General features: G+C 48.5%; 1 protein-coding gene across 2 annotated transcripts in view; it reads left to right on the forward strand.

Moving 5' to 3' along the window:
• The window catches only part of Fads2 (fatty acid desaturase 2), a 40,512-nt gene extending 16,061 nt beyond the window's left edge, over positions 1 to 24,451 (forward strand). For both annotated transcript variants that reach the window (XM_052190234.1, XM_052190244.1), the window contains exons 5-12: positions 4,682 to 4,807; positions 16,722 to 16,782; positions 17,027 to 17,103; positions 20,614 to 20,711; positions 20,878 to 20,974; positions 21,487 to 21,566; positions 22,419 to 22,544; positions 22,914 to 24,451. In XM_052190234.1, coding sequence (XP_052046194.1) covers positions 4,682 to 4,807; positions 16,722 to 16,782; positions 17,027 to 17,103; positions 20,614 to 20,711; positions 20,878 to 20,974; positions 21,487 to 21,566; positions 22,419 to 22,544; positions 22,914 to 22,965 — 717 coding nt within the window. In that variant the 3' untranslated portion in view covers positions 22,966 to 24,451. The remainder of the gene's footprint in view (positions 1 to 4,681; positions 4,808 to 16,721; positions 16,783 to 17,026; positions 17,104 to 20,613; positions 20,712 to 20,877; positions 20,975 to 21,486; positions 21,567 to 22,418; positions 22,545 to 22,913) is intronic.
• Positions 24,452 to 24,786: the final 335 nt, after the last annotated feature.

Genomic DNA, 24,786 nt, shown 5'->3' on the forward strand with positions numbered 1-24,786 from the left:
CCTCTCCCCCACCCCACATAGGTCAGACTGGCCTCACATTCACAGAGGCCCACCTGCCTCTGCTTCCTGAGATCTGGGATCAAGTGCACACATTGCCCTGCGCAGCTTTGATGGATCCTTTCTTAAATGAGCAATCCTGTCAACTCCAGGACACCAAAATATAAAATGTTCAAACATTGAAAAGTCTGTTAAAAGTATTTTATTTGTATCAAAACAAATGTTTATGCCTTTCCTTTATTAAGAGAAAAAGCTTTGTGGTGCTGAGGATTGCAGCCAGGGCCTTGCTCATGCTGGATAAGTGCTCTACCGCTAAGCTACGTCTCCAGCCCTTTGGTTCTACCTCCATTTTGACGTAAGATAAAGTAATTCAATGTGGCTGCCCGCAGTAACAGGTGAACCGGAGACCTGAAAGAGCGTCCTGGGGATTTATGGGGGGTGGCGAAAGAGAACTGAGTCAGGACGACTCAAGTCTGAGATTAATAAGTGTTAGTAAATATATAGCTTGAAAAGACCCCCCTCCTCCCAGGCTTCGAGGTGAAGTCCGAGAATGGCTCCGATCTCAGCAGGTTGCCTGATGAGATCAGCACACTTCAAGGCTAGCAGATCTGGAGTACTTCCGAGGCGTCCAGGGGAGAGCAGCAGCCTGTATTGTTCTCTAAAGAACAAAGGCCAGGAATTTCACAGGCTGATAACTGATGATCTGAGCAGCGGCTGGAAAGCCCAGCTCACATGCTGGAGGGGCGAAGGGACAACTAAAGATAGTTGAATATATCCGAAAGTGTCTCACTTGAAAACAAGATGAACCCCAGAGTAGATTTTGAAAGGATCACAGGTGCCTTTGCTAGAGTGCGTACTTTTCTTCTGCCCCAGGCCATGCGATGCCTGCCCAGCTCTGCTGGCTACACCTCTGCTAAGGAGTCTTCTTGCCAGGTGTGCTGCTGCACCCTGTGACCCAGTCCTAGTATACTAGGAGAGGCCAAGGCAGGCCCAGATAATCACATTGTCTCTCCGCTCGCCACTGCCTCCCCTGGGCCCAGCCCAGCAGCTGCCTTGGAGAGGGCATCATTCCCTCCTCATTCTGAGAGCACAGAATGCTGATCGTTGCTCCTAAGGCAGCTGAGGCACCATTGTGCCATGCAGGAGGAATTACTGATAGGCAGGGCTTTGCCTGGTGATGAGGACAGCAGAAACAACCAAAATAGCCTGCTGTCTGGTCCAAAGTCCAAAGTTTGTGCCCCGTCTCCATGACTCTCACTCCCCACTCCACAAACATCTCTAGGTTGGTGGGCTGTCCGCTGGCTTTCTTGTTAAAGTCCTCCCTCCTCAGTGGCGCTGTCAGGGACTTTTCCATCTGGTGCTTTTCTTGGCAGTCCTGTTCCTTTTGGCTTCAGATGTAAACACATCATCTGACTCCTTCAGCCTGGGGCCTTCCCTCACTTTGACATGCTGCTTTTGGCTGTGATGGATTTCGAAGCCTGCTGCATCCAGGGGCCGGAGGTCGCTGCAGAGACCTCAGCTGTCCCTGTCTCCATCCATGCTCTTAGTGCCCAGACACTGTGTTTGTGTCCAAAACACTCCACAAGTGAGATGCTTGTTTTGAGCAAATAGACCTGCACCCAGATGGTTAGAGCCGGCCATGGGCCACCATTTCACCTGCTGAGGGGACAGAAAAGACCTGAGTCCTGCTTCAGCCAACTGGCAACTTTGTTGAGTGACACCTCTGGGGAAGGCTTTGAGAACTGGTGACAGAGTAGTAGCCTATGACATTCAAATAAATACAAAGATCCCCTTTTTCCTGTATTGTGGGGCCATGGAGTCATCTAAATGTTGGCTTCCCCCACCACCACCCCTGGCTGTCAGTCCACATCCAGTGGAAGGGGCTCATGGCAGGCAAGAACTACATCAGCTGAGGTCTCTCCCACCCCGCACCACCCCGGAACACTTGGGATCCCACATTCAGACACTCAACTATTCTCTCTCTCTCCTTTCTTTTTTCTTTCTTCCCTCCTTTCTTTCTCCCCCCCCCCCCCATCAGATGGGGTTTCTTTGTATAGCCCTGACTGTCCTGGAACTCACTCTGTAGACCAGGCTGGCCTCGAACTCAGAAATCTGCCTGCCTCTGCCTCCCAGAGTGCTGGGATTACAGGCGTGCACCACCACCGCCCGGCTCTTCCCTCCTTTCTTTGTAGGCTTATGTTAAATTTTCAGCATTGTGACTTGTACAAAATATCAGATTCTATCAGGACATTTTCTCCCATGTGTAGGAGACACCATTCATATCACCCTCTGCCGCCTCCTAGCGTTGGCGTCTCCTCGCCTTCCCGGATGGTCTCACTTTACCTTAATAATATCTTTATTTTAAAATCTAGAGTCCATGTCTGAGAGAAAATGTGTGGCTTGTTTCACTTACATGATCTCTGTTTCTGATCTTTTTCCTGAAAACGACCTAATTTCATTCTTCATGACTGAATGAATCATCCTCCCTTGAGTATATACCATATTTTTCTTTATCCAGTTACCCACTGAAAGGTGCCTGGGTAGACTCTGTAACTCACATACTTTCTTTCTTTCTTTCTTTCTTTCTTTCTTTCTTTCTTTCTTTCTTTCTTTCTTTCTTTCTTTCAACTCCTGATTCCCCCTGTTGTAACTCACATTTATTTATTTATTTATTATTTATTTATTATTTATTTATTTATTTGAACTCCTTATCCCCCTGCCTCTACCTTCCAAGTGCTGGGATTACAGGTGTTCTTGGCTGTTCTTAGTAGCGCTTCAGTGAACATGAGTATCATGTGCTGACTTAGAGTCTGTCTGATATTTATCTCAGGAGTGGTAGAGTTGGATCATGTAGTACTTTTTGTTTTAGTTTTTTTTTTTTTTTTTTTTTTTGAGGAATCTTTATGCTCTTTTCTCTATTGGCTGGACTAATCCACATTCCCACCCCAACCCCAACACACACCTTCATAAGCATTTGTTGTTTGTTTTCTTTTTCGCATTATTTATTCACTTTACATCCAAATATCCACCCCTCCTCCTCCCAGTCCCTCCTCCCCTTTTCCTCTGAGGAATGGGAGCCCCTTACCCCTCACCCCTCCACTCCAGCACATTAAGTCACTGCAGGACTAGGCGCATCCTCTCCCACCGAGGCCAGACAAGGTGGCCGGTTAGGAGAAGGGGACCCGCAGACATGGATTCAGGGACAGCCCGCACTCCACTTGTTGGGGACCCACAGGAAGACCAAGCTGCACATCTTCTACGTATGTGCAGGAGACTGTTGTTTGTTTTCTTGATGGTAACTATTTTGACAGGGATGAGATGGAGTCTCAGTATAGTAGTGACTTGCATTCCTCTGTTGCTAAGGATGGTGAACGTTTTTTTTTTTTTCATAGACTTACTTCTCTGACAACAGCCTCATAAATTCATCTGTCTACTTATTGAGTGGATTATTCTCTTGATGTTCATATTGTAGCCTTTTTATGCATTCTGACTCTAATTCTTCTGTCCGATGAATAGCCAATAAAGTTTGTCTCCCGTTCCGTCTCATTCTTGCTATGTTCTCTCAGAAAATGGCTGCCTGTGCCTAGACTTTGAAATGTTTCCCTGTCTTTTCCTCTGGTGGTTTCAGGTGTTACACAAAGGCCTTTAATCCATGGGAAACGTTTGGATAAAATAGTGGGTTTGAGATACAGAGGGCCATTTGCCCACTTAAAGTGAATGCGTGGAGTGGCTTGCAGAATATTCCATTGACACTTGAGAGCATCGTTATCACCCACGGCTTAACCCCCACAAACCAACAGCCCCATAGCCACTGTGCCCCCGCCCTGCTTCCTTTTCACTGCTCACTGCCCAGGGATACCTGGGCAGCCACCAACCGTCTTCACTGGACTTGACGTCACAGAGATCATGAGCACTGGGATTTGGGTTTTTGTTCTTTCTTTTCCTGGCTTCTTTTGCTTGTGTGGTGTTTCTAGGTTCATCTGGGCTTATATTGTGTATTAGGAGTCCATTGTTTTCTAACAAAAAAGGCTTTTACATGTATTTATGTATTTATTATCTAGGGGAAGGGGCACCACAGCATATATGCAGAGGCCCAGGGACAACTTCCAGGAGTCCGTTCTCTCCTTTTACCATGGGCCCCAGGGCTTGAACCCAGGTTGTCAGGCTTTGTGGCAGGCTCCTTTACTCACTGAGCCCTCTTACTGACCCAGTCCACTCCTTTTTATAGTTTACCCAAACCATCCTGTTGTAAGGAGATCACATTGTGTTTTTGGTTCATAGACATTTGAATTGTTTCTGTCCTGATTATTTTTAAGAAACCTTCTTTGAGTGTGTGTGTGTGTGTGTGTGTGTGTGTGTGTAAATACCCTAGTTTCCCTGGCTCACAAGTCAGGAAAGAAACTGCTGGTTCCCTGGTGGAGATAATTTCACTATTTCTGAAGTGCTTTCTCCTTGCTCAGCCCTAGGGTAGTTGAGGCTGGAGAAGGAACTTGACTTCTTTCAGAACTGAGCAGTACTCTGAAGTGGCAGAGTTATAGTTTGATTTCCAGGGACTCCAGGCACGAACCTCATGTGTGGTGGGGAAGCTGGCTATTAGGAGGTACCAGGACCTGGTTCCCATCAGGACCCATCACTGGCAAGTCCATTGGTCTTTGCGCCTCACCTAGCTCCTCTCCCCTCACAGGGTGCCTCTGCCAACTGGTGGAACCATCGACATTTCCAGCACCATGCCAAGCCCAACATCTTCCACAAGGACCCGGACATAAAGAGCCTGCACGTGTTTGTCCTTGGCGAGTGGCAGCCCCTTGAGGTATGAATGAATGAGAGGATGGTGTTGATTAGGAGATGTCATGGGAGGAGGGAAGGAGTACCGGAGGCTCAGCATTCCACCAGAACATGAGCACCTCTGCCACCCGGAACCCTTTCCTAGTCATTTCAAGTTACCCCAGCTGCAATCTATACACAGTTGCTTTCCTCCAGAGAACTGGACACAGAGCCTCATGACCAGACTCGAGTGTCCCTCCCACCCACAGGAAAGTGGGTCAAATGTTTCAGGAAGGCAAAATGCTAGGCCTCCAGGATAAGTCTAGCAGGCCAGCTCATGTACAGGAAGTGTTATCTGGAGAACAGCAGCCTGTTTAAGCAGTTGAGAAAGCAAGGCTCGAACAGACAGGAAGGTCTGGTCATTCACCAGTTAGGCCAGGACAAGCCTTCAGATCTTTGACTGCTAGGAAACTTCTGTCTATTTACTCACACTTACTTTGGTATCATTTTATTTTTTATTATAAATATAGGACCTACTTGGTACAAACATTGAAGTAGTATAGAAATATATATTTAGTGTCTTAACTCCATCACCTCTCAGCCTTAGGTTTTATGGGGCCCAAGAGTAACCACTGTTAATGAGATGCCAGATAGCTTTGCTAGTAGCTGCCACTGAGCCCTGACTCCAGCCTCAGTATCTCCTGTTTGCACGTGAACATGCATATATCTTGTCCTAAAAAAAAACAAAACTAGAAACGAAGCATGCCTTATATTCTGCAGCTCACTGCCTCTCTTAATGCAGACCTTATTTATGCCACAAGTTTCTGGAGATTGTGTCATCCTCTTGGGGACTGTGTAGTATCCCACCTGTTCGTATCTTACAGCATGACATTATTTCATTTGACAGTGCTACTGATCTTAATTTCCCTCTTTGGGGAAGTGTTGGGTTCAAACTCAGTGCCTGACACATGGTAAGCACATGTTCTACCACTGAGCCCTTCACTTTTCTCCTGTGATTCTCCACCCCATCACCTAATTTTCTTTTAGTAAAAGTATATCCAGCTGGCATGGTAATAGGACATAGAGGCAGGAGGACTTCAAAATTCTCGTTCAACTTAGGTCTAGATAATGAGATTTTGTCAAAGTCAAATGTCAAAAACAAAAGGACCACTGGGGTGGCTCGGTGGGTAAAGTGCCTGCTTCCAAGGCTGATAGTCTGAGTTTCATCCCTAGGACCCACATGGTGTTGGAAGGAAAGAAACAAACCCCTAAATTATCCTCTGACCTCTGCATATGCACTATGCACTGTGACACACACACACACACACACACACACACACACACACACACACACGAGGGGGTTTAAAGAATATTAATTTTTAAAAAATACTAATTTTAGCCAGGTGGTGGTGGCGCACGCCTGTAATCCCTGCACTCTGGGAGGCAGAGGCAGGCAAATTTCTGAGTTCGAGGCCAGCCTGGTCTACAAGAGTGAGTTCCAGGACAGCCGGGGCTATGGGGGGACAACCAAATCCAAAATAAAAAATAAAAAAAATACTAATTTTAAAAACATATAGTAGAACTGGAGAGGTGGCTCAGAACTTAAGAATACTGGCCTCTCTTTTAGAGAGCCGTGGTTGATTCTCAGCGGCTCACAACCATCGGTAGCTCTAGGCTGAGAGGATCCTACACCCTTTCTGGGCTCTCCAGGCATGCAAGTAGTGCACAGGCATACACACAGGCAAAATATCCAAACACATTAAATCCATCAATCAATAAGCAAACAATTAACTCTATAAGTAAGTAAAATAAAACGCCCTCATTGCAGTTAAAGAGTGCTCCGTCTAGGTACGGTTGTGTATGCTTCCAATCTCAGACATGAGGAAACTGAGAGGAATCACTGTGAATTCGAGGCCATCCTGGTCTACATAGCAAGATATTGTTTTTTAAAGAGGGTAGGAGGGGGGGAAATCAGTCTATACTTTTTTAAAATTAGAGTCTTTATATTAGGGTTGAATTTATAAAAAGGAAGGATGAGCAAAAAGCTATCCTTGTGTGTGTTGTTGGAGATAGTACACTGAGGATGAACGCAAGACAAGCTGTAGACATAGCTCAGTGGCAGAGACCTTACACAGCATGCTCAAGGCCTTGGGTTCAATGCCAGTATTGTGAGGGAAAATTACAGCGCTGGGTAGAGCAGAGTTTATGAGAGGATACAAACTTACCCTCAGTAAACAGGGTCGTAGAAGGCGTAACCTAGCTGTGTTGGCATCCAAGGCTTATAACAGACAAGAGAGAGTCTGTCCCCCTCAATTCTGGTTTGTAGCCCTGTCTGATCCAAGGTGCAGAGGACCTCAGCCACAGTTCTGAACTTTGACTAGGCAGGGATTTTATTTTCTGCCCAACACCTGTCTGTTTCTCTTCTGGGAAACAGCTTGTTAGCTTTGGCTACAAGTGTTTGGATAGTAGAGTTGATTACTCTGAAGCCTTTGATAGTGAGGACAAAGACTTCCTTAATGCCTGCAGTAAAGCTGTTGGTTCTCACCACACAGTCCTGAGTTCCCAACAGATAAAGGAAAGCCAGGCTTACCAGCTCTGCAGACCATATGCACAGCAGCTGATGAATTCTGTCCCATCCCACTTCTCCAATGCTGGCTGGCTTTGGGAGGGAGATGGTGGGAGGTTGCTGGTCCTGTTGGCAGTGGCATTTGAAGATGGAGGCTGGCATCACCATGGAAAGTCTCTCTTGGGCATTCAGGTGTTTGCAAGAGAAACCCCATGTTTCCTGGTTTTCTGGTTTAACTTTGTGCAAGTGCCCAAGAGACCATGCTGGCTGAAGGAACCCTGGTCTCTTCTTGGGGTGACAGTCCAGCCCATCTAAACAGAGCCCAAATCGTCCCAACGGCTATGGCTCAAGGCCCTGAGCCTCCATTCCAGGCTCCAGAACTGATGTCTGACAAGGCCGTTATCACAGTGTAGACGACCAGAGCCGACCAGCCAGAAGGACATTCAATTCACAGAAAGTTAAGAGCAGACTTCCACCATCTGGTCATAGTTATGATTTCCGGGAGGGTGCTCTGAGTTTGTTTTGTGTGATGATATGCATTCAGTTTAGCAAAGTTCTCCACACATAGTATTTTTAGTGCTTTATGGCTTCACACCTCAGCTTTTAGCCTGGGGGTGGGGCGTAGTTTTCATTTGGATGCATTTGATTGGCATGTGGTCCATGAGCACCAGTATGGACCACGGCATGAGGTCAGACAATAACTTGCAGGAGTTAGTTCTGATCTTCCCCCCATGTAGTTTCTGGGGATGTAACTGAAGTTATCAGTCTTGATAGAAACCAAGACTGTTTAACCTCTGAGCCATCTCAGTTGACCTCGATTTGTAATTTTTTCCCCAGTAGGATTTGGGTGTGAAATGGTCTGCTTTTACATCCTCTGGAGTCTGTCAGTGCCCTCAGCCACTAACGGGCTTTGTTGCCCTTCCCAAACAGCAGATCGAGCTTTCCCTACCCCAGTGTCTGCTCTAGACTGTTGGTCCTCTCTCAGGATGCAGGCTCCATGACCTGAACAAAGCTTTCTGCTTTGCGTAATACCTCATGCACACTCCTTTTAATACCGCGGCTTCTCCAGTGTTGAGGATGCAGTTGATGGCTGGCTTGTTCTGCCTGGGTAGTATCCCCTGAGGCCTCTTCTTGATGCTAGCTTTTCCCGAGGTTTAACTGCCCTGGGAAAGCAATCAATCGCCCATACTCTTAGAAATAAGGATGCCAATGTCTGCTCTCTCCTGGCACCACTCTACCGTCTCTGTTTGGGGTCTCAGCACTCGGTGGGAACTCTGAGCCTAATTAAAACGGTGGTGTATGCGACAATCTTGTTTGCTCCCCCAGCCTTCACTATGTCACTGTCCTCAGAGTGCTAGCAGCTCACCTGCCTGAGGGCTTCCTCCTTCGTTCACCTAGGAAACACACTGCTTTCTCTATCTCCCTGCTTCCAGCAGACCTTCAATCCCTGCCGCAGTTCCTAGAACGTATGTGGGTTTCTTCTTGGAGACGTGAATGAGCACCTAGCATCCTGCCAGTGCCTGCTAGGGATATGTTGCTCGTTGCTCTGTAGATGCATTTGTGAGTTCCCAGTGGCAGCAACTGACCTTGTGGCAACTCCTGCCAAACCGCCCCTCAGCCCTAGGCAGAGAAAGGCGGCCCTTGTCACTCCTCAGACACTCATTTCAGACCTGAAACATGACCTTGCCTGTGTCTGACATATCATTTATTTTTCTTCTTGCGGCCACAAAATGCCTGACAAGAAACGATTTAAAGAAGGAAGGGTTTATTAGGACTTAGGGTTAAAGGCAATACCTTCTCTTCCGTGACGGTAGAGAAGGCATGGCGGTAGGAAGCTGGCCAGTCACAGCGTCTGCGGTCGGGAACAGAGGTGGTTGCTCGGCTTGCTTTCTCCCGGCGGTTTATTCAGTCTGGGACTCCAGCATGTGGAATAACCAACGCTGCCTACAGTTAGCATAGGTCAGTCCAACTCAGTCGACTTAATCTAGATAATCCCTCACCATGGAAACCAGAGGCTTGTTTCTTGGTGAGTCTAGAGAGCCTGTTGAGTTAATAATCAGTAGTAACTGTCACGGTGCCATCTCTTGGTGCCTGAACACACCCCTATTTATGCTGTGACCTCCCCCGACCCCTGCTTGTTCTTGTGGTCTCGTGACATCTCACAGGGCAAAATGTGCTCAGTCCAACTTCAACAGTTTCCATTGTCTTAACAGTTCCAGTGCTGTTCGTAAGTATAAGCGCAGGAGCTGGTTAAAATCAGTTGTTGCTTTTCCAGAAGACTAGTTCCTAGCAGAGTTCAGATTCTAGCGAACCATGTTGGGCAGCTCACAGCTGTCTGTAACTCCAGCTCCAGAGGATCTTACACCCTCTTCTGGCCTCCATGGTTATCTTCACTCACACATGCACACACGTACACGTAAATAAAAATGAAAAATGCATCCTTTTTAAAGAGTAAGTGCACAGTCTCATCTGAGACTCTGGCAGCCTCTTCGCCGTGGACACCTGTAACATCAAAGCCTGAGGTCTATACTCCCAACATAGACTGGCACAGAGCAAACATCCACACCCCAGAGATAGGCACAGCAACAGGGCAGGACCGATACCCAACATGGCAAACAGCAAAATCTAAAGCTTCGTTGGTAGCATCTGGGGCTTGTGACAGAATCATCTGGGCTCGGAAGAACTTAGGCAGCCTTGCCCCTGAAGCAATGCTCCCTGAAAATCCCCAGCCTGTCTCTTGAGCTGGCTCACCTTGTTTCTCTCTGAGGGTAGCCCCTGTGCACACACCCTGTGAACAGTCACAGGCATGGTTACAACCCCTGTCACAGTCACAGGCACGGTTACAACCCCTGTCACAGTCTCAGGCACAATCACAGCCATAGTCACAGCCCCTATCACAATCATAGACCCTGCCACAGCCACAGCCCCTGTTATAGTCACAGCCATAGCCCCTGTCACAGCCCCTGCCACAGGCACAGGCACACCCCCTGTCACAGTCACAGCCACAGCCTCTAGTTACAGTCTCAGCCCCTGTTTCAGGTTGAGAGTCAGCTACAACCTTTTCTTTGTTTGAGCTGCACATTTATAATATCTCCCTGCTCCCATCGCTCTTTTTGCTGTAGATCAGGATAAGAACAGTAAGACCCATGTTGCAGACGGCCACCCCTCTGCTTGAGACTTCCTCCGCCAAACACATTAATTAATCCATTGCTTTTTAATCCAGCCTCATACAAGTTCTCAGAACAGGGCAGGATATGTTCGGATTCTTTGCCAGAAGATCACACAAGCAGCCTCTAACCCCGTTACTTTAAGAGTCCTTGCTTGCCCCCTTCTGAAGCTCATGAGCCATCCCTCCCACCCCTCACTCCTTTCAGCCTTCTGATCTTCCCAGCAGAATAGCCTAGCAAGCCCAGTGTACAGCAGTCTAGGGCTTCTTAAGCTTACAGCTCCGAGCTCCACATTCCTCCCCAAAGCCAGTCCCAAGCGTTCCCAACCACATGGTCAGGATTACCACATAACAGCTACACTTCTTGGTACTAATTTTATATAGTAATAACTTTTCTCACTGTTAGAAAAGCAAAAACCTAACAAGAAGCAACTTAAGGAAGAAAGGATTTATTCTGGCTTTGTTGTTGTTGTTTTGTTTTGTTTTGTTTTTTTGTTTTTTGTTTTTTTCTCGAGACAGGGTTTCTCTGTGTAGCCCTGGCTGTCCTGGAACTCACTCTGTAGACCAGGCTGGCTTCGAACTCAAAAGTCTGTCTGCCTCTGCCTCCCAAGTGCTGGGATTAAAGGTGTGCGCCATCACCGCCCGCCAAAGAGTCATTTCATTATTGTAGGAAAGGCATGACAGAAGAACTGGGAGGCTGGCAGTTCTCATTACTTCCATAGTCATGCAGTGGAAATGCTTGCTTCGTGTTTTATATTCAGCCTAAGGGATTGTACCACCCACGTGTAAGTGGGGTCTTCCACGTCAGTTAACCTAATCTAAATAATACATAGGCATACTGAGAAAGCTTACTTCCTAAGTGGTCTAGATCTCGTAGAGTTGACAGTCATTATTAACTATCACATATGGCCTGTGGCTGGTGAAGGAGCTGGTCACACTGGCTACCAGGGCCGGCATCACTTCCTGCCCACTGCTCTTGCCTTTTCTCCGCTGTGGGCTGTACCAGTTCAATGACAACTCTGTGTGTGCCACTATCTCCATGTTGGGCTCTGGACACAAACCACACTTGCCTAGTTGGTGAAAGAACCATTTGTCTTTCTGGCCCCTGCCTTCTAATTGTGCTGTCTCCCAAACTTACTTTCTGTGTTAGACAGGAAAGGGAATGAGCAGTGTTCTCTGTTCCCCACACTTTGGCCTGGCAGTCCCCACCTAGAAAGAAGAGTAACTTTCTGAGTGACTCTGTGGACCTGCACCCCAAGGAGTATCAGGCATTCACCCCACTTACTCCTTATTTAACCTGAGAGGCAGGAGCTGTCATCAACATTTTGTAACTAGAGCCACTAAAGCAGAAAGAAAATCACACCCTCAGAGTCATGGTAGACCTACCATCCAGGCCACCAGCTTGCCAGCCCTTGGGAATGTCTCTGTTGGTTAAGTCCAGCTTTCTGAAAAGAAGCCACGTGTGCACCCTCCTAGCTCTTTGCATTCTAAAACACTTCTCTCCATTCTTTCTTCAATCTCACAACTTAACAAGATATTAGCCAAGTAAAACACATCACAGAGCAGGGCCTGGTGTCCTTAAGTCCACAGTTTGTGCTTTGTAGGTGTACCTGTTTCTTTTCTCATTGCTTTGACTGAAAAGAGGCATTTTGGGGAGAGAGAGTTTCTTTGGCTTACAGTTTGTGGGGAATCAGTCAGGAAACAGAAGGAGAGATAAAAGTTGGTGTTCAGATTGCTTTCTTCTTCTTCTTCTTCTTCTTCTTCTTCTTCTTCTTCTTCTTCTTCCTCCTCCTCCTCCTCCTCCTCCTCCTCCTCCTCCTCCTCCTCCTCCTCCTCCTCCTCCTCCTCCTCCTTCTTCCTTCTTCTCCTTCTCCTTTCTTCTTTTTTTTTTTTTTTTTTATTTTAAGACCCTAAGCCATGTCATGGTGCCACCTGCATACAAGGTGGATCTTCCAACCTCAATGAACTCAATCTAGAATCACCCTGAAAGTTGGCACTCTGTATTAACCATGCAAATGAATTTTAGATAAGACAGTTGGTTCAGCCATACCCTAACACATCTCTTTGTAGCTGTCCTTCAGAGGACATTGAGTTGGAAGCACACATGCAGTGTTATGTCAACATGTCATTTTGTGCATGAAGATATTACTGGAACTGACATTCTGCTCACCGTCCATCCACTGGGCTCTTGGAATCCCTATGGAGTACGCGTCATACCTCCACTTTGCAGCAAGGGACTCAAAGGTCAGGGAGGATAAGGAGTTCAGTTTAATGCAGAATTGTTTCCAGTGCTGACTCCCTGTGACCCTAAGGTTGAGCATGCATAGGGGCTGGTACTGAGACCTGCCACTGTTTGGGGTGACCTGGCCATGTCTGCTTGGGGTCAATCTGAAAAGTGCATGTGGGAACCAACAATGCTTGCTAGCTGGAGGCAGCCCTATAGTCTCAGTCATCCTCCACAGTGATCACAAACCAGTAGAAGCAGTACTTGCTACAGAAATACAACCTTCAAATGGTCTCCCCTGGCAACCCCCTCCAATGGTCTTCTAAGGGGGCCTTCTGACCGCTGCTGATCTGAAGATTCTTCTTAATGCTCAGTCTCTGTCTTAGTTAGGGTTACTTTTGCTATGATGAAGCACCATGACCAAAAGCAAGTTGGGGAGGAAATGGTTTATTTGACATCATAGTCCTGACGGAAGGAAGTCAGGACAGGAACTAAAGTAGCACAAGAACCTGGGGCCAGAGCTGAGGCGCAGAGGCCATGAAGGCTGCTTACTGACTTGCTCTTCGTGGCTTGCTCACTCTGCTTTCTTATAGAACCCAGGGCCACCTGCTCAGGCATGGCACAACCCACAACAGGCTGGGCCCTCCCACTTCAATCACTAATTAAGAAAATACCGTGCTAGCCTATTTATAGGCCAGTATTACTAAGGCATCTTCTCAATTGAGACCCCCTCCTTTGCAGTGACTCTAGCTTGTGTCAAGTTGACATAAAACTAGTTAACACAGTCTTAAGGGAGAACTTAAAATGTGGGCTTGGATATGATGGGGAAGGGAGGCTACTGGAGCTAGGCGTCCTGCATTCCAAGGCTAGGTCTGCGTGCCAGTTCCTTGGCTTCTGGGAGGTAGTCAGGGCAGGACCCAGGGCCTGTCCACGCATTTGCCTAGGCTGCTGCTCGCCCCACTCACTGGGCATCTTAGGGGTGTATGTGTCTTTCTCTTTCCTCTGTGCCAGCATTTCACATCCCCTCCCTTTACTGTGAAACCATGAAAGGCCCCTCTGAGGCTTCCCTGGCTCTAACCTCTCCAAGGCTCCAAGGCCAACCTCAGGTCTGACCCTAATGACAGACTTCGTGTACATGACATACTTTCTGGGGATGCATGAGACCCTTGCCAAGGCACAGGAGGCCTCAAAGAACAAAGGAAGCATTTCTGGTTGTTCTTCAGCAGGCGTGTGAGCATAGCCACTGGCACCAAGACGCACATTCTGGGGACAGGCTGGACTTTGTTCCTGCCCACACCCCCTGCTTTGTGGGAACCCATGGACCTCTGTGATTCTGACATACACTTCCCACTCTGAGTTCTCACTTGGAGGTCAGAAGTGTCAGCCCAGGAGACATCCAAGCTTTCTTCCATCTGTAACTCATTTTGCTCTACTGACCAAAAGAAAGTATGAAGGAACAGTGTTCAAGGAGGGTGACATAAATCTTTGGGTCTGCAGAGAGAAGGGTGGCATTGTCCTGGAGTCAGCTTGCCATTATGTCCAAGTTCCCATTGGCAACACTTAACAACCAAATGACTTGGAAGCCAAACATGCTCAGAGAGGCCTGGGAACCTGCATGGACTCTGTGTTGGCAAGAAGCAGTGTCTAAGAATCATGGATCTGTTGACGCCAAGCATGGGCTTATTGTTGCCAGTCTTTGCTGCTTTGTTGGTTTTTCTTTCTTCCCCTCTTTTTCTTCGGACACCTTTGTCTTCAACCCCCTAACCCTAGATAGGAGGATTCAAAAGGATAGAGAGGAAAGGAAAGAGTTCTCTGAATAAAGTCAGGAGTGGGAAAGCAGGCAATGTTATGACAGTTACTTCCTGCTGATTAGGGGCATTGAGTTCCTTGAGACAAGTTTGATCTTTGCCCTCAGGATATCTTGTTGTTGTTTCTTCTTTGCATACGATTGCTTAACGAATGGTGACCACCAATGCCCACCACCAACCAACCAACAATCTACCCCACCTCTCAGGACCCTAGCATTTATAGACCCTCTGAAAAGTCCTCAGAATTCCAAATGTCCCACAATCCCAGAAACTATCTGCAGTTGGCAAAAATCACGCCCCTGCTAGAGCACGAGGCAAATCATAGTCAGCTGCCATGGACAGTCGGAAGCAGGCCATATCCCACACCTGGGATTAAAATGAAAACTTATTCTTAAAATATTTCTGGGGGGGTGTTTTTTGATTTTGTTTTAGATTTATTTTATTTTTGTTATGTGTATATGAGTACACTGTAGCTGTCTCCAGACACACCAGAAGAGGGCACTGGATCCCATTACAGATGGTTGTGAACCACCATGTGGCTGGGAATTGAATTCAGGATATCTGGAAGGGCAGCCAGTGCTCTCAGCTGCTGAGCCATCTCTCCAGCCCTATTTCTGTGTAGTTTAAAAAAAAAAAATTCCAAAATTATCACTACAGCTTACCCTCCCCTCCCCACCCCAACCCAGCACCGCAAGCAAGAAGAGCAGGTTCTTTTTGAGTCATAGCAGCTACCTAGGAATCAGGCCCTGGAATGAAAAGGTGTCTACTGCTGCTGCTGCTTGGATCTGTTGTTCATGCAAATTACCTATATAACTGTTTTGCCTGCTCAGGTGTCTGTGCACTGTATGAGTGCAGAGCACCCACAGAGGTCAGAAGAGGTCATTGGATCCCCTGGAACTGGAGTTATAGTTGCTTATGAGTCACCATGTTGGTGCTGGAAACCAGGCCTGGGTCCTCTGTAAGAATAAGTACTCTTAATAGACGATCTACTTCTCCAGCCCTGTTTGGCCTCTTCTGTCCATTTGGCTTCCTTATGTGTCAAGAATTACTGGAGAAACATGATTAGCCTATAGAAATGACACGGCATCCCACAGACTAGATGTCCCCAGGACGGTGACTGTGAAGGATTCCTGGGCCTTGTTTAGGTTCTCTTAACTGTTAATAGTCTCCAGGAAGCACCTCCATGGAGACCTGGGAGCTTCTGTCATTCCCAAAGGGATAGAGACAGCCCCAAAAGCTCCCTGTGGGGTACCTAGGCTTGTGTGAGCATTTTTATTGTTCGTGCCCCAAGGGCTAGGTCTCGTGTGGCTGAGTGGCAGAGGACTTGCTTAACATGGCTTAGGCCCTGGAGTCCATCCCCAATGCTCTCAATAAAACTATAGCAGGAGAAAGCAACACAAAGCAGGCATACTTCTCACGGCCTTGGGTAGTGATTAACCGTGAACCTGAACTTCAGCCACCAACCTGAGGGCTGGCCAAGGTTTGGCCTCACAGAGCTGGCAGGAATGAAATTATTCTGAATAGAAGCTTCTGCCTGATCCTTTTGGCTTGTAGACTATTGAACAATAGTCTCCCCACCCCCCAAGAAGTTGGAAATCCCCCAGGAATTGCATGCTGGGAGACGGAAAAGGCTGAAGCCTCATGCCAGCCAGGGGAACAGCTTGTCTCCCAGAAAGAGATTTCACTCAATTCTGAGAACTTGTCAGGGTACCTCGCATGAAAGACCGGAACAGAGACAGAGATGGGCTGGTGAGGAGCAGAGCCACACCATGACCAGGCTTGCTTAGTTATATATACCTCTTGCTTTTGATTTAACCCAAAACCTCATTTTAGGATCCAAAAAATGGGTGTGGTAGTAACGGGGTACACTTATCCTCTTTATGAACACATTGACTAAATATCTCTTCTCTGTTTTTTTTTTTTCTGTTAACACATTTCTTTAATTGGTCCACTGAGGACAGGTGGCTGAGCATAGGCCACTGGGTTGCCAAGGCCAGGAGTCTGTCTGACCCGAACTCCAATAAAAACACTGGCGTGTGCAGCCAAGCACAAGGAGATTGGCAGCTGCTAGCCTTGTTGGACCCAGATACAGATAGATGGCAAAGAGACAAGGTCTTGGTTGGAGGTTGGTGCGTAGTAAAGTATGCTGGAGGTAGGGACAAAGATTCTGGTGTTCACTCTCTCTTTGCTCCTCAGTATGGCAAGAAGAAGCTGAAATACCTGCCCTACAACCACCAGCATGAATACTTCTTCCTGAGTGAGTACGGCTGCCTGAGGTCCCCAGCCCTGCCCTCAACCCCAGCACGCCCACCTGGCTCACTTCCTCTCATACCCTTTTCAAACTGAGAAAACGATTGCATACCTGTTCAAGAGAGGGGTGCCAGCAGTCAGCTGTGGAAACACCTCTGGGCCCTGTTCAGCATCACCAAGGCTCCCAGGCTGCCCTGAAGGTGGGTCAAGCAGGCTGCTTCGCCTCTGACAGGCACATGTTCTCTCCACAGTCGGACCGCCACTGCTCATCCCCATGTACTTCCAGTACCAGATCATCATGACAATGGTCAGCCGCAGGGACTGGGTGGTAAGTCAGGGAGTGATGGCTGGTGGCGGGGAGTGTGACTAAGGCCTGTTGCCCCGGCTTCCTCTGTGGGCCCGCGGGTCCCCAGACATCTCCCCCAAAGTGTAGCTGCTTTGTCACTCTTTGGAAGAAAGTGTCTCTGAGGCCACCAGAGCTGAGAAGGCCCTAGCATGTCAGGTGTAAAGACACTTGGCAACCATTGCCCTTGCAGAGTCCCTTAGGAAGTTCCTGAAGGCAGTGTGACAAGAGGCTAACATAGCCCGCCAGTAGCAGATAACCTCAGCAAGAGAAACATATTTTCTTTCTCACCCTCACAGAAGTCTAAAATCAATTGCCATCAGGTTGGGGGGGGGGGGTAAGGTAGAGGGTGGAGGGGCCCGGGCCCCTCTCTTTGACTGGTAGGTGACCAGGTTCTCTTTGTCTCTAGGCCTTTCCATAGCTGTGTTCAGGTGTTCCCCTGTTTTTCTAATGTGTATTTGTGTGTCTCTATGGTTGCATGTAAATTTGTACGTGTGCTTGCCTGTGTGTGCATGTGGAGCCCAGGTGATAACTGTCTTGGTTACTTTTCTATTGCTGTGATAAGACACCATGACCAAGGTGACTTATAAAAGAAGGAGTTTATTGGGGGATTACAGTTTCAGAGGGTGAGAGTCCACGACCACCATGACATGGAAGATGGCAGCAGGAAGGTGTCACCTCTTTTAAAATAGGGTCTCTCACTGGCCTAGAGTTTACAGATTAGGCTAGACTATCCAGCAAGGCCCAGGATGTGCCCGCCTGACTCTACCTCCCCAGCACCAGGATTATAAGTGTGTGCTGTCATGCCCAGCTTTTGTTTGTAGGTTTTGGGCCTTAAAGTTGCAAGCACGTTATCAGTTGAGCTGAACCCCTAATTTGTTCCTTTCTGATTGGATGACACTAGTCCTGCTGCATCAGGACTTGTCCCGAAATGACCTGTCTTAATGAGTTCTATTAGCAAGGATTGCACTTCCAAAGACATTGTCATGTGAGGTGCTAATTAGATTGTCAGTGTGTGTGAGCTTGGAAGGTATGTTAGAGTTTTAAAAGAGCAGAAATGATAGAATGAACACACACACACCACACGATTGATTACTAGAGGAGCTTGCTAGCAGTGGTCAGAGTAGCACAATGGCTGTCTCTGACAGAGAGGCCAAGGATCTGGCCGTTGTTTAGCCCATGGGACTGCATGTCTCAGAAGTCCCAATCTGGTGCTGGAGTCCCAGAGTATTCCTAGAGAGTAGGCTCTAACACCAGTGAAGGGATGCCACAGCAACAAGGTAGATGAACTTGCCAGCAAGAGTGAGGGCGAGCATCAAAAAGCAAAAGCTTCATTGTTCTGTGATTCTTTTAGTTGATTCCAGATGTAGTCAAGTGGACATCCAAGATTAGCCATCACAGAGGGCACGTCTCTACCTCCATGGAGGGAGGCAGGTCGTGTATAGATTTGAGAAGGTAAACTTGGGTTGACATAGAAGTACAGTGGTGATTTTTGTACACCTCATGGTGGAGTACGCTCTAAGGATTTCTCACCACAAGCAAAGAGTTGTCTATGATGAAAACATGGTCTCTGCCCTCAGGGAGAACAGATAAGGGCATAAGCCCTTAGTGGATGTTCTTAGCTTTTTCAAAGTCTGCATGTGACAGTACACATGTTTAATCCTTCCCCTCTTGGGCTCTCCATACATTTAATGACTTAATTTTGAGATAGGCTCTTATTATGTTGCCCAGGCTACCCTTGAACTCAGTCTCCCTGCCTCTACTTCCCAAGCTATGCCTGGCTGTGTATGTGTATGTGTGTGTGTGTGTGTGTACCACATTCTAAGCACATGCACACAATATACACACATACATACTTATGCACTATATTTATGCAATAGATTAAAGTGGGGCTGGGCACGTGGCTCAGGGGCAAAGTGCTTGCCTGGCATGCATGAGACCTTGAGTTCAAACTCAGCACCAGAGAGGAAAGGAAAGGAAGGAAGGAAGAGAGGGAGGGACGGGGGGGGGGGGGGGAGGAAAGAAAGGATTATCAAAGTACAACTAGAACTTGCTGTGCCTGCTTCACTTGACCAAGACAGCCGCCTGAGTCTGAGCATGGTGTGTTCAGCCACTCCTGGCTGTTGTAGCTTCCTACTCTGGTCCTCCCAAGGTGCCATCCCTTCCTACTTAGCTGGCAGCACTCTGACCACCTGGAATGATGCCAAGGACCTGCTTCACTTTCTTGCAACCAAGCAAGCACTGAACGAGGGCCACCCTTGTCCCCTAAATTGTTCTGAAATTACCATGTCTTCATCAATGTGGTCTTGGTTTTGTTCTTCATTTTTGTACCTGAGCTAAGACATGAGTGTGCCCAATTTTGTTGTCATTTTAAGATCTTTTGCTTTGTTTTTAATTTCGTGTGCATGCGTTCTGTCTACGTGTATATCTGTGCACTCTCTGGGGCACACAGAGGCCAGCATATGGCATCAAGATACATAGAAGTAGAATTACAGATGGCTGTGAGCCTCCATGTGGGTTCTGGGAATCGAACCTGTGTCTTCTGGAAGAGTAGCCAGAGTGCTCTTAACCACTGAACCATATCACCAGCACCTCTTTGTGGGATCTTCCATTGCCTCAGAGGGTGGGTCCTTGAGGAAACAAGCTCCCGAATAAGCATGGCTGTTTATGAACACTCCTGGCCACAAAGAGTGTGTACAAAGGTCCAGAGAGAGGATTGGGGTGCTTAGGCAAAAGGGCCTGTGGGTCTTGTAGCCTGTGGCTTATGGCCACTGGCTTACATGGGAGGGTCTTGTAGCAAAGAGCTGGGATCTGCTACAGGTCATTGGTTGCCCTGGACTCATGAGGACCATCAGCTGGAGAACAAAGGGAGGCTCTTGCTATGAGCCAAGACACACAGCTTGAGTAGCAGAGACAATGCAGGGATGTGGATTTCTCAGTAGAATGACTGCTTGTGAGGCTGTGACAGAAGGCAGAGGCTTCCCAGGGGAGCCATTCAAGCTTAGGACCTTGCCACCAAAGAGGAGCAGACAAAGTGAAGACAGGAGAGGGGCCAACAAGAGAGTCCAACCTGAGAAGTGACCTCGTCTGGGTTGCTGACAGCGACGGTGTGTGTCCCTTGGCCTTTTTCCTTCTCAGAAAGGAAGGAAATCCAGGTACCTGAATGGGGCCAGGCTGCGGATGGCCAGTGACCTGGCCACACGTTAGAGGTTCACAATCAGAATCCTCTGGACTTACTAGCTACCTGCTAGCCAATATCCATTCTTTTCCTATTAGCCAATAGCCATTTCTTTCCTAAAACTCACTAGCAAACTCCATGCAAACAGGTAGTTTAGCCAAGTGTATGACTGTGTCCAACTTCCTAGCAACCTGTTGTGGTTTCTTATGAACACCTGTGACAAGCATTGTCAGCTGTGTATGTACATGCCTCTGTGGTCAGGAGCACCATGCCAAGGTGGGCGGGGCAGGTTAAGTCTAATCTTATTTACCTTACAGGACTTGGCTTGGGCCATCAGCTACTATGTGCGTTTCTTCTACACTTACATCCCTTTCTATGGCATCTTGGGAGCCCTGGTTTTCCTCAACTTTATCAGGTACCCCAACTTTGCTGATTCACCTCGTGCTTTTGAGAGCACTGGCTTTGATGGGGCTGTGATGTGAGCCCTGTACCTGCCATGGGGGTAGGACAGGTACAATGGGTTTATGTGGCTGCTTGTCCGCCACCCTGAGGCTTCGGCACTGAGTTGTGCTGTCTTCTAGGTTCCTGGAGAGTCACTGGTTTGTGTGGGTTACACAGATGAACCACATCGTCATGGAGATCGACCTTGATCACTACCGGGACTGGTTCAGCAGCCAGGTGAGGGGAGGCAAAAGTAGTCACGGGGACCCTGAAGAGCTGCCCCATGCCCATGCCTGCACCCTGCTTCTGTGGATCCAGGGCTATACAAACCTTCCCTAGGACTACGTGTTACCTATTGGCAGCCTCAGAGCAAGAAAGGATGGTAGGAAGACTGGGGACGTAGATCAGTTGGTGTTTGCTTAGCATGCATAAAATCCTGGGTTTTATCTCTGGCACCCAGTATACACAATGTGGTGGCCCACACCTATAGTTTTAGTACTTGGGAGGTGGAGACAGGAAGATCAGGAGTCCAAGACCAGTTAAAAACAACACAGAGGGAAATATGGAAGGAGTGATAAGAATCTACCAGAGGAAACTTGGGGAGACTGGGAGGGTGAGGCTTTCAGGTAGAATGGTATGACCTAGAGAGGGGCCCTGAGACCCTGGTTAAGGTGACCCTTATGGACTGAGTCCAGGTCCTTTGGTTTTGTTCTTACACCCCAGCCATTGATCCCCTGTCCCCTCTGCAGCTGGCAGCCACCTGCAATGTGGAGCAGTCCTTCTTCAATGACTGGTTCAGCGGGCACCTCAATTTCCAGATTGAGCACCAGTGAGTGTGGCCCAGTAATGGGGGAGGGGGAGAAACAGGAGGGGGGAAGCATGAGTTTATCCTCTTAGTGGCAAGACCACTGCCCTGAGCACAGCTGGGCAGGAGAGCGGCTCTGGGATCAGTGCGTCCTGGAGGCATTCCTGTCCAGGCTCTGTGCCACATGGACCATCCTGGGGATTGCACTCCTTTATGTGTGGCCTCTTGGCAGATACAGAACGCTTACAGGACTATCCTGCACACCTATAATGGGCCTAGTTATTGGCTAGAAAACCGAGGACCAGCTAGATAGCATGTCTGGTACACGGGGGCCAAAGGACTGTGCCTGTTGCCTCTGCCTTTATCTCATCTTTAATTATTCTCATCTCCCATCTGTTTCTTTCGTTTCCTTTTTTTTTCTTTTCTTGAGGCTTAGTGTTGAACTTACATGGGTCTTCTGCCTTGGCCGCTCACGTGATGAGACCAGGAGCATGAACCCTGATTCTTTCTTTCTTTCTTTCTTTCTTTCTTTCTTTCTTTCTTTCTTTCTTTCTTTCTTTCTTTCTTTCTTTCTCTCTCTCTCTCTCTCTCTCTCTCTCTCTCTCTCTCTCTCTCTCTCTCTCTTTCTTTCTTTCTTAAAAAACAAAAAAACGAGACCTTTGTGTTTAGCTGTTCAATACCAGTATGGCTTTCTGGTGTGGCCCTGTTCATAAACTGCCCTCCTCACACCACTAGTAACATTTGCAGGCAGTTGGTGGGAGCCAGTTTTGTCCTGGTTTCAGATAGGACCTCAGACCTGCCTGCCTCCCTGGGTTGGAGACCAGGAGGAGAGCATGGGTCTCGGGTTGCACTCACCCCGCCCCCCTGCGCCCCCAGCCTCTTCCCCACTATGCCACGGCACAACTTGCACAAGATTGCCCCACTGGTGAAGTCTCTCTGCGCCAAGCACGGCATTGAATACCAGGAGAAGCCGCTGCTGAGGGCCCTGCTCGACATTGTGAGGTGAGGGGTGAGCTGGACTGAGGGCTGGAGCTCTGGAGTACTGTAAGGGGCCACAGACGGGGCGGGGCTGAGGAAGTCAGAGGCAAATAGATGGGCTCACTCACAGTAGGGACCATTTAACTCTGGTCCACTCAGGGCTAGAAGACCTCCCCTCTCTCCTTTCCCAGGGGTTTCCCAGGGGTGCATTAGTCAGTAGCCCACAGCTCCTGTGGTATCCTGTGGTAAGTGGCAAGCCTTAGTCGGTATCTGAGAGGAAGCACCTGCCACCCCAACATGATTTCCGTCTCACTGCCTGGAAGACAAGGTTCCTTTCCATCCTGGTTCCTGAGCCCCGCCCTAAGCTCCGCCCCCTCCTCTCTCTATTTGCAGTTCACTGAAGAAGTCTGGGGAGCTGTGGCTGGACGCCTACCTCCATAAATGAAGCGGCAGTCCTCGTGGCACCCTCGGGGAAGGGGCACAGTTGGGTGACGGCCAGAGGGAGGGGAGGGCTTTGGTTCTGAAGGGTTCTCGTGAGACTCAAGTGTCCGCTGGCTCACATTCCGTGCTTGGTCTTTCATCTTTTCTGGTTCTTCTCCCTCGTCCCTACCTACTCTATCCTCATGGAGTACCCCCTTGTCAGACTTAGCCCCATCCCCTCTGCCTTCCAGCCCCTTCTCTCAAAGAGCTGGAGAGGTGGCTGTACCAGGCGGTTACGTGTCTGCTTCTAACTTCTGCACCTAGATTCCTGGTATAACATATTGCTCCTGGCAGCCCAGTCCCCAGCCACTGCTGTCCCACAGACATTCTGAGGGGCTCAGTGAAACAGGGGTCCAGGACTTGGCTCTACACTCCCTGCCAGCACTGTGGTGTAGTCACTTGGGTGAAGACAAGCTTTGTTCTGGGTTCCTTCCCATGGCTGGGATCGGTACTTGAGGCTTCCTTCCAGCTGCCAAGGACCAGCTTAGACTTTGAGGCCCAAGGAAAAGTCCTCTCATGCCCACCATCACAACTCCAGACCCTACCTAGGGTTTGCACAGGATCTATTTCATCATCTATCCAACGCCAGAAACCAAAGGGAGTGTTCCTTGTGTGGGCTCCGGAGAGGCAGTAGCCAGGTTGAAGGAGGGACTGACCAGCCTAGAACCTTAACCTCCCCTACAACAATCAGGTGCTTCTTAGTTAAAATGCCCAAGATACTAGAAGGAGCAGATCTTTTTCCAGATCCTCTGGCCAGTTCCAGATGTGTCGTCTAGAGAATGCGGACCTTGCAGGCGAGCCCCTGAGAGGCTCTCCCCAGAACAGAGCTGCCAGTCTGGCCAGCACTTGGCTTCTCATTGGCTCATCCTTGTTTTTACAGATGTTTGTTTGTTTTAGCTGTTGTGTTAACATTTCCTACAGAATGCTTTTTGATAGGAGAGGAGCAGAGGGCTGGCTGGGTCTGAGGACAATCCATCTTTACCAGATGCCCCTTGCCCTTCAGGTAGCGTTAGGCTTCCCCATCAAGGCTACAGTAAAAGCTGTGGCTTGAGGTTGCTGCTGTCAGGAAGGCAGGAGAAACAGGGTGGGGTGGGATGTCTCAGGAGGGCTGTTGGGGGTACCCAGTGAGGCTCAGGCAGGAGCGTAGAGGGAAGAGGAAGCTGAGGGCATGAGGGTGAGGGCAGGCGGGAGGGGGGATGTTGGCTGTATCAGGAGGGGACCCACGCTGTGTCGTTCTAAGATCTAACTGGACTAACCAATATGAAAACTGGAGGAAGAGGTTGGGCCTGCACTGTGCAAGCCCTCCGGGACTCCATGAGCCAAGAGAGGCCAGCAGGCAGTGCTCCGCAGGGGCAGAGAGCCCAGAAGGAGATGGCAGTAATTTGTATCACCTTGTTCCCCGCCTCGACTTTTTTGGGAAATAAAAAAAAAAAATGTAATTTTTATTCTCACTTGCTTGAAGTTCAGCAAGGTCAATGGATGGCTAGTGCTCCTCTACTTGGATGTCACAGGAGTGGTAACACAAGGTCTGGGAGGAAGGGAGGTGCTGCCCCACATGGAAAGGGTCTGACATGAGACAAGTGGTGAACAGAACCCTGGTCCTCTAAGAGACAGTGAGGGTCCTGAAGACAGAGGGTCATTTTGTGTTACTGTCCCATGTGAAATCTCTACTGCCTAGGGAAGGTCTGTATCATTCGAACCCTGGTTACAGTTCATACGCACAGGGCTCTGATCTGACCTCCAGTCTGGGAAGCCAGAATAATCTGTACCTGAGGCACTTGGCCAG

This window comes from Apodemus sylvaticus, chromosome 1 (assembly GCF_947179515.1).
Source record: "Apodemus sylvaticus chromosome 1, mApoSyl1.1, whole genome shotgun sequence".
Classification (NCBI taxonomy): domain Eukaryota; kingdom Metazoa; phylum Chordata; class Mammalia; order Rodentia; family Muridae; genus Apodemus; species Apodemus sylvaticus.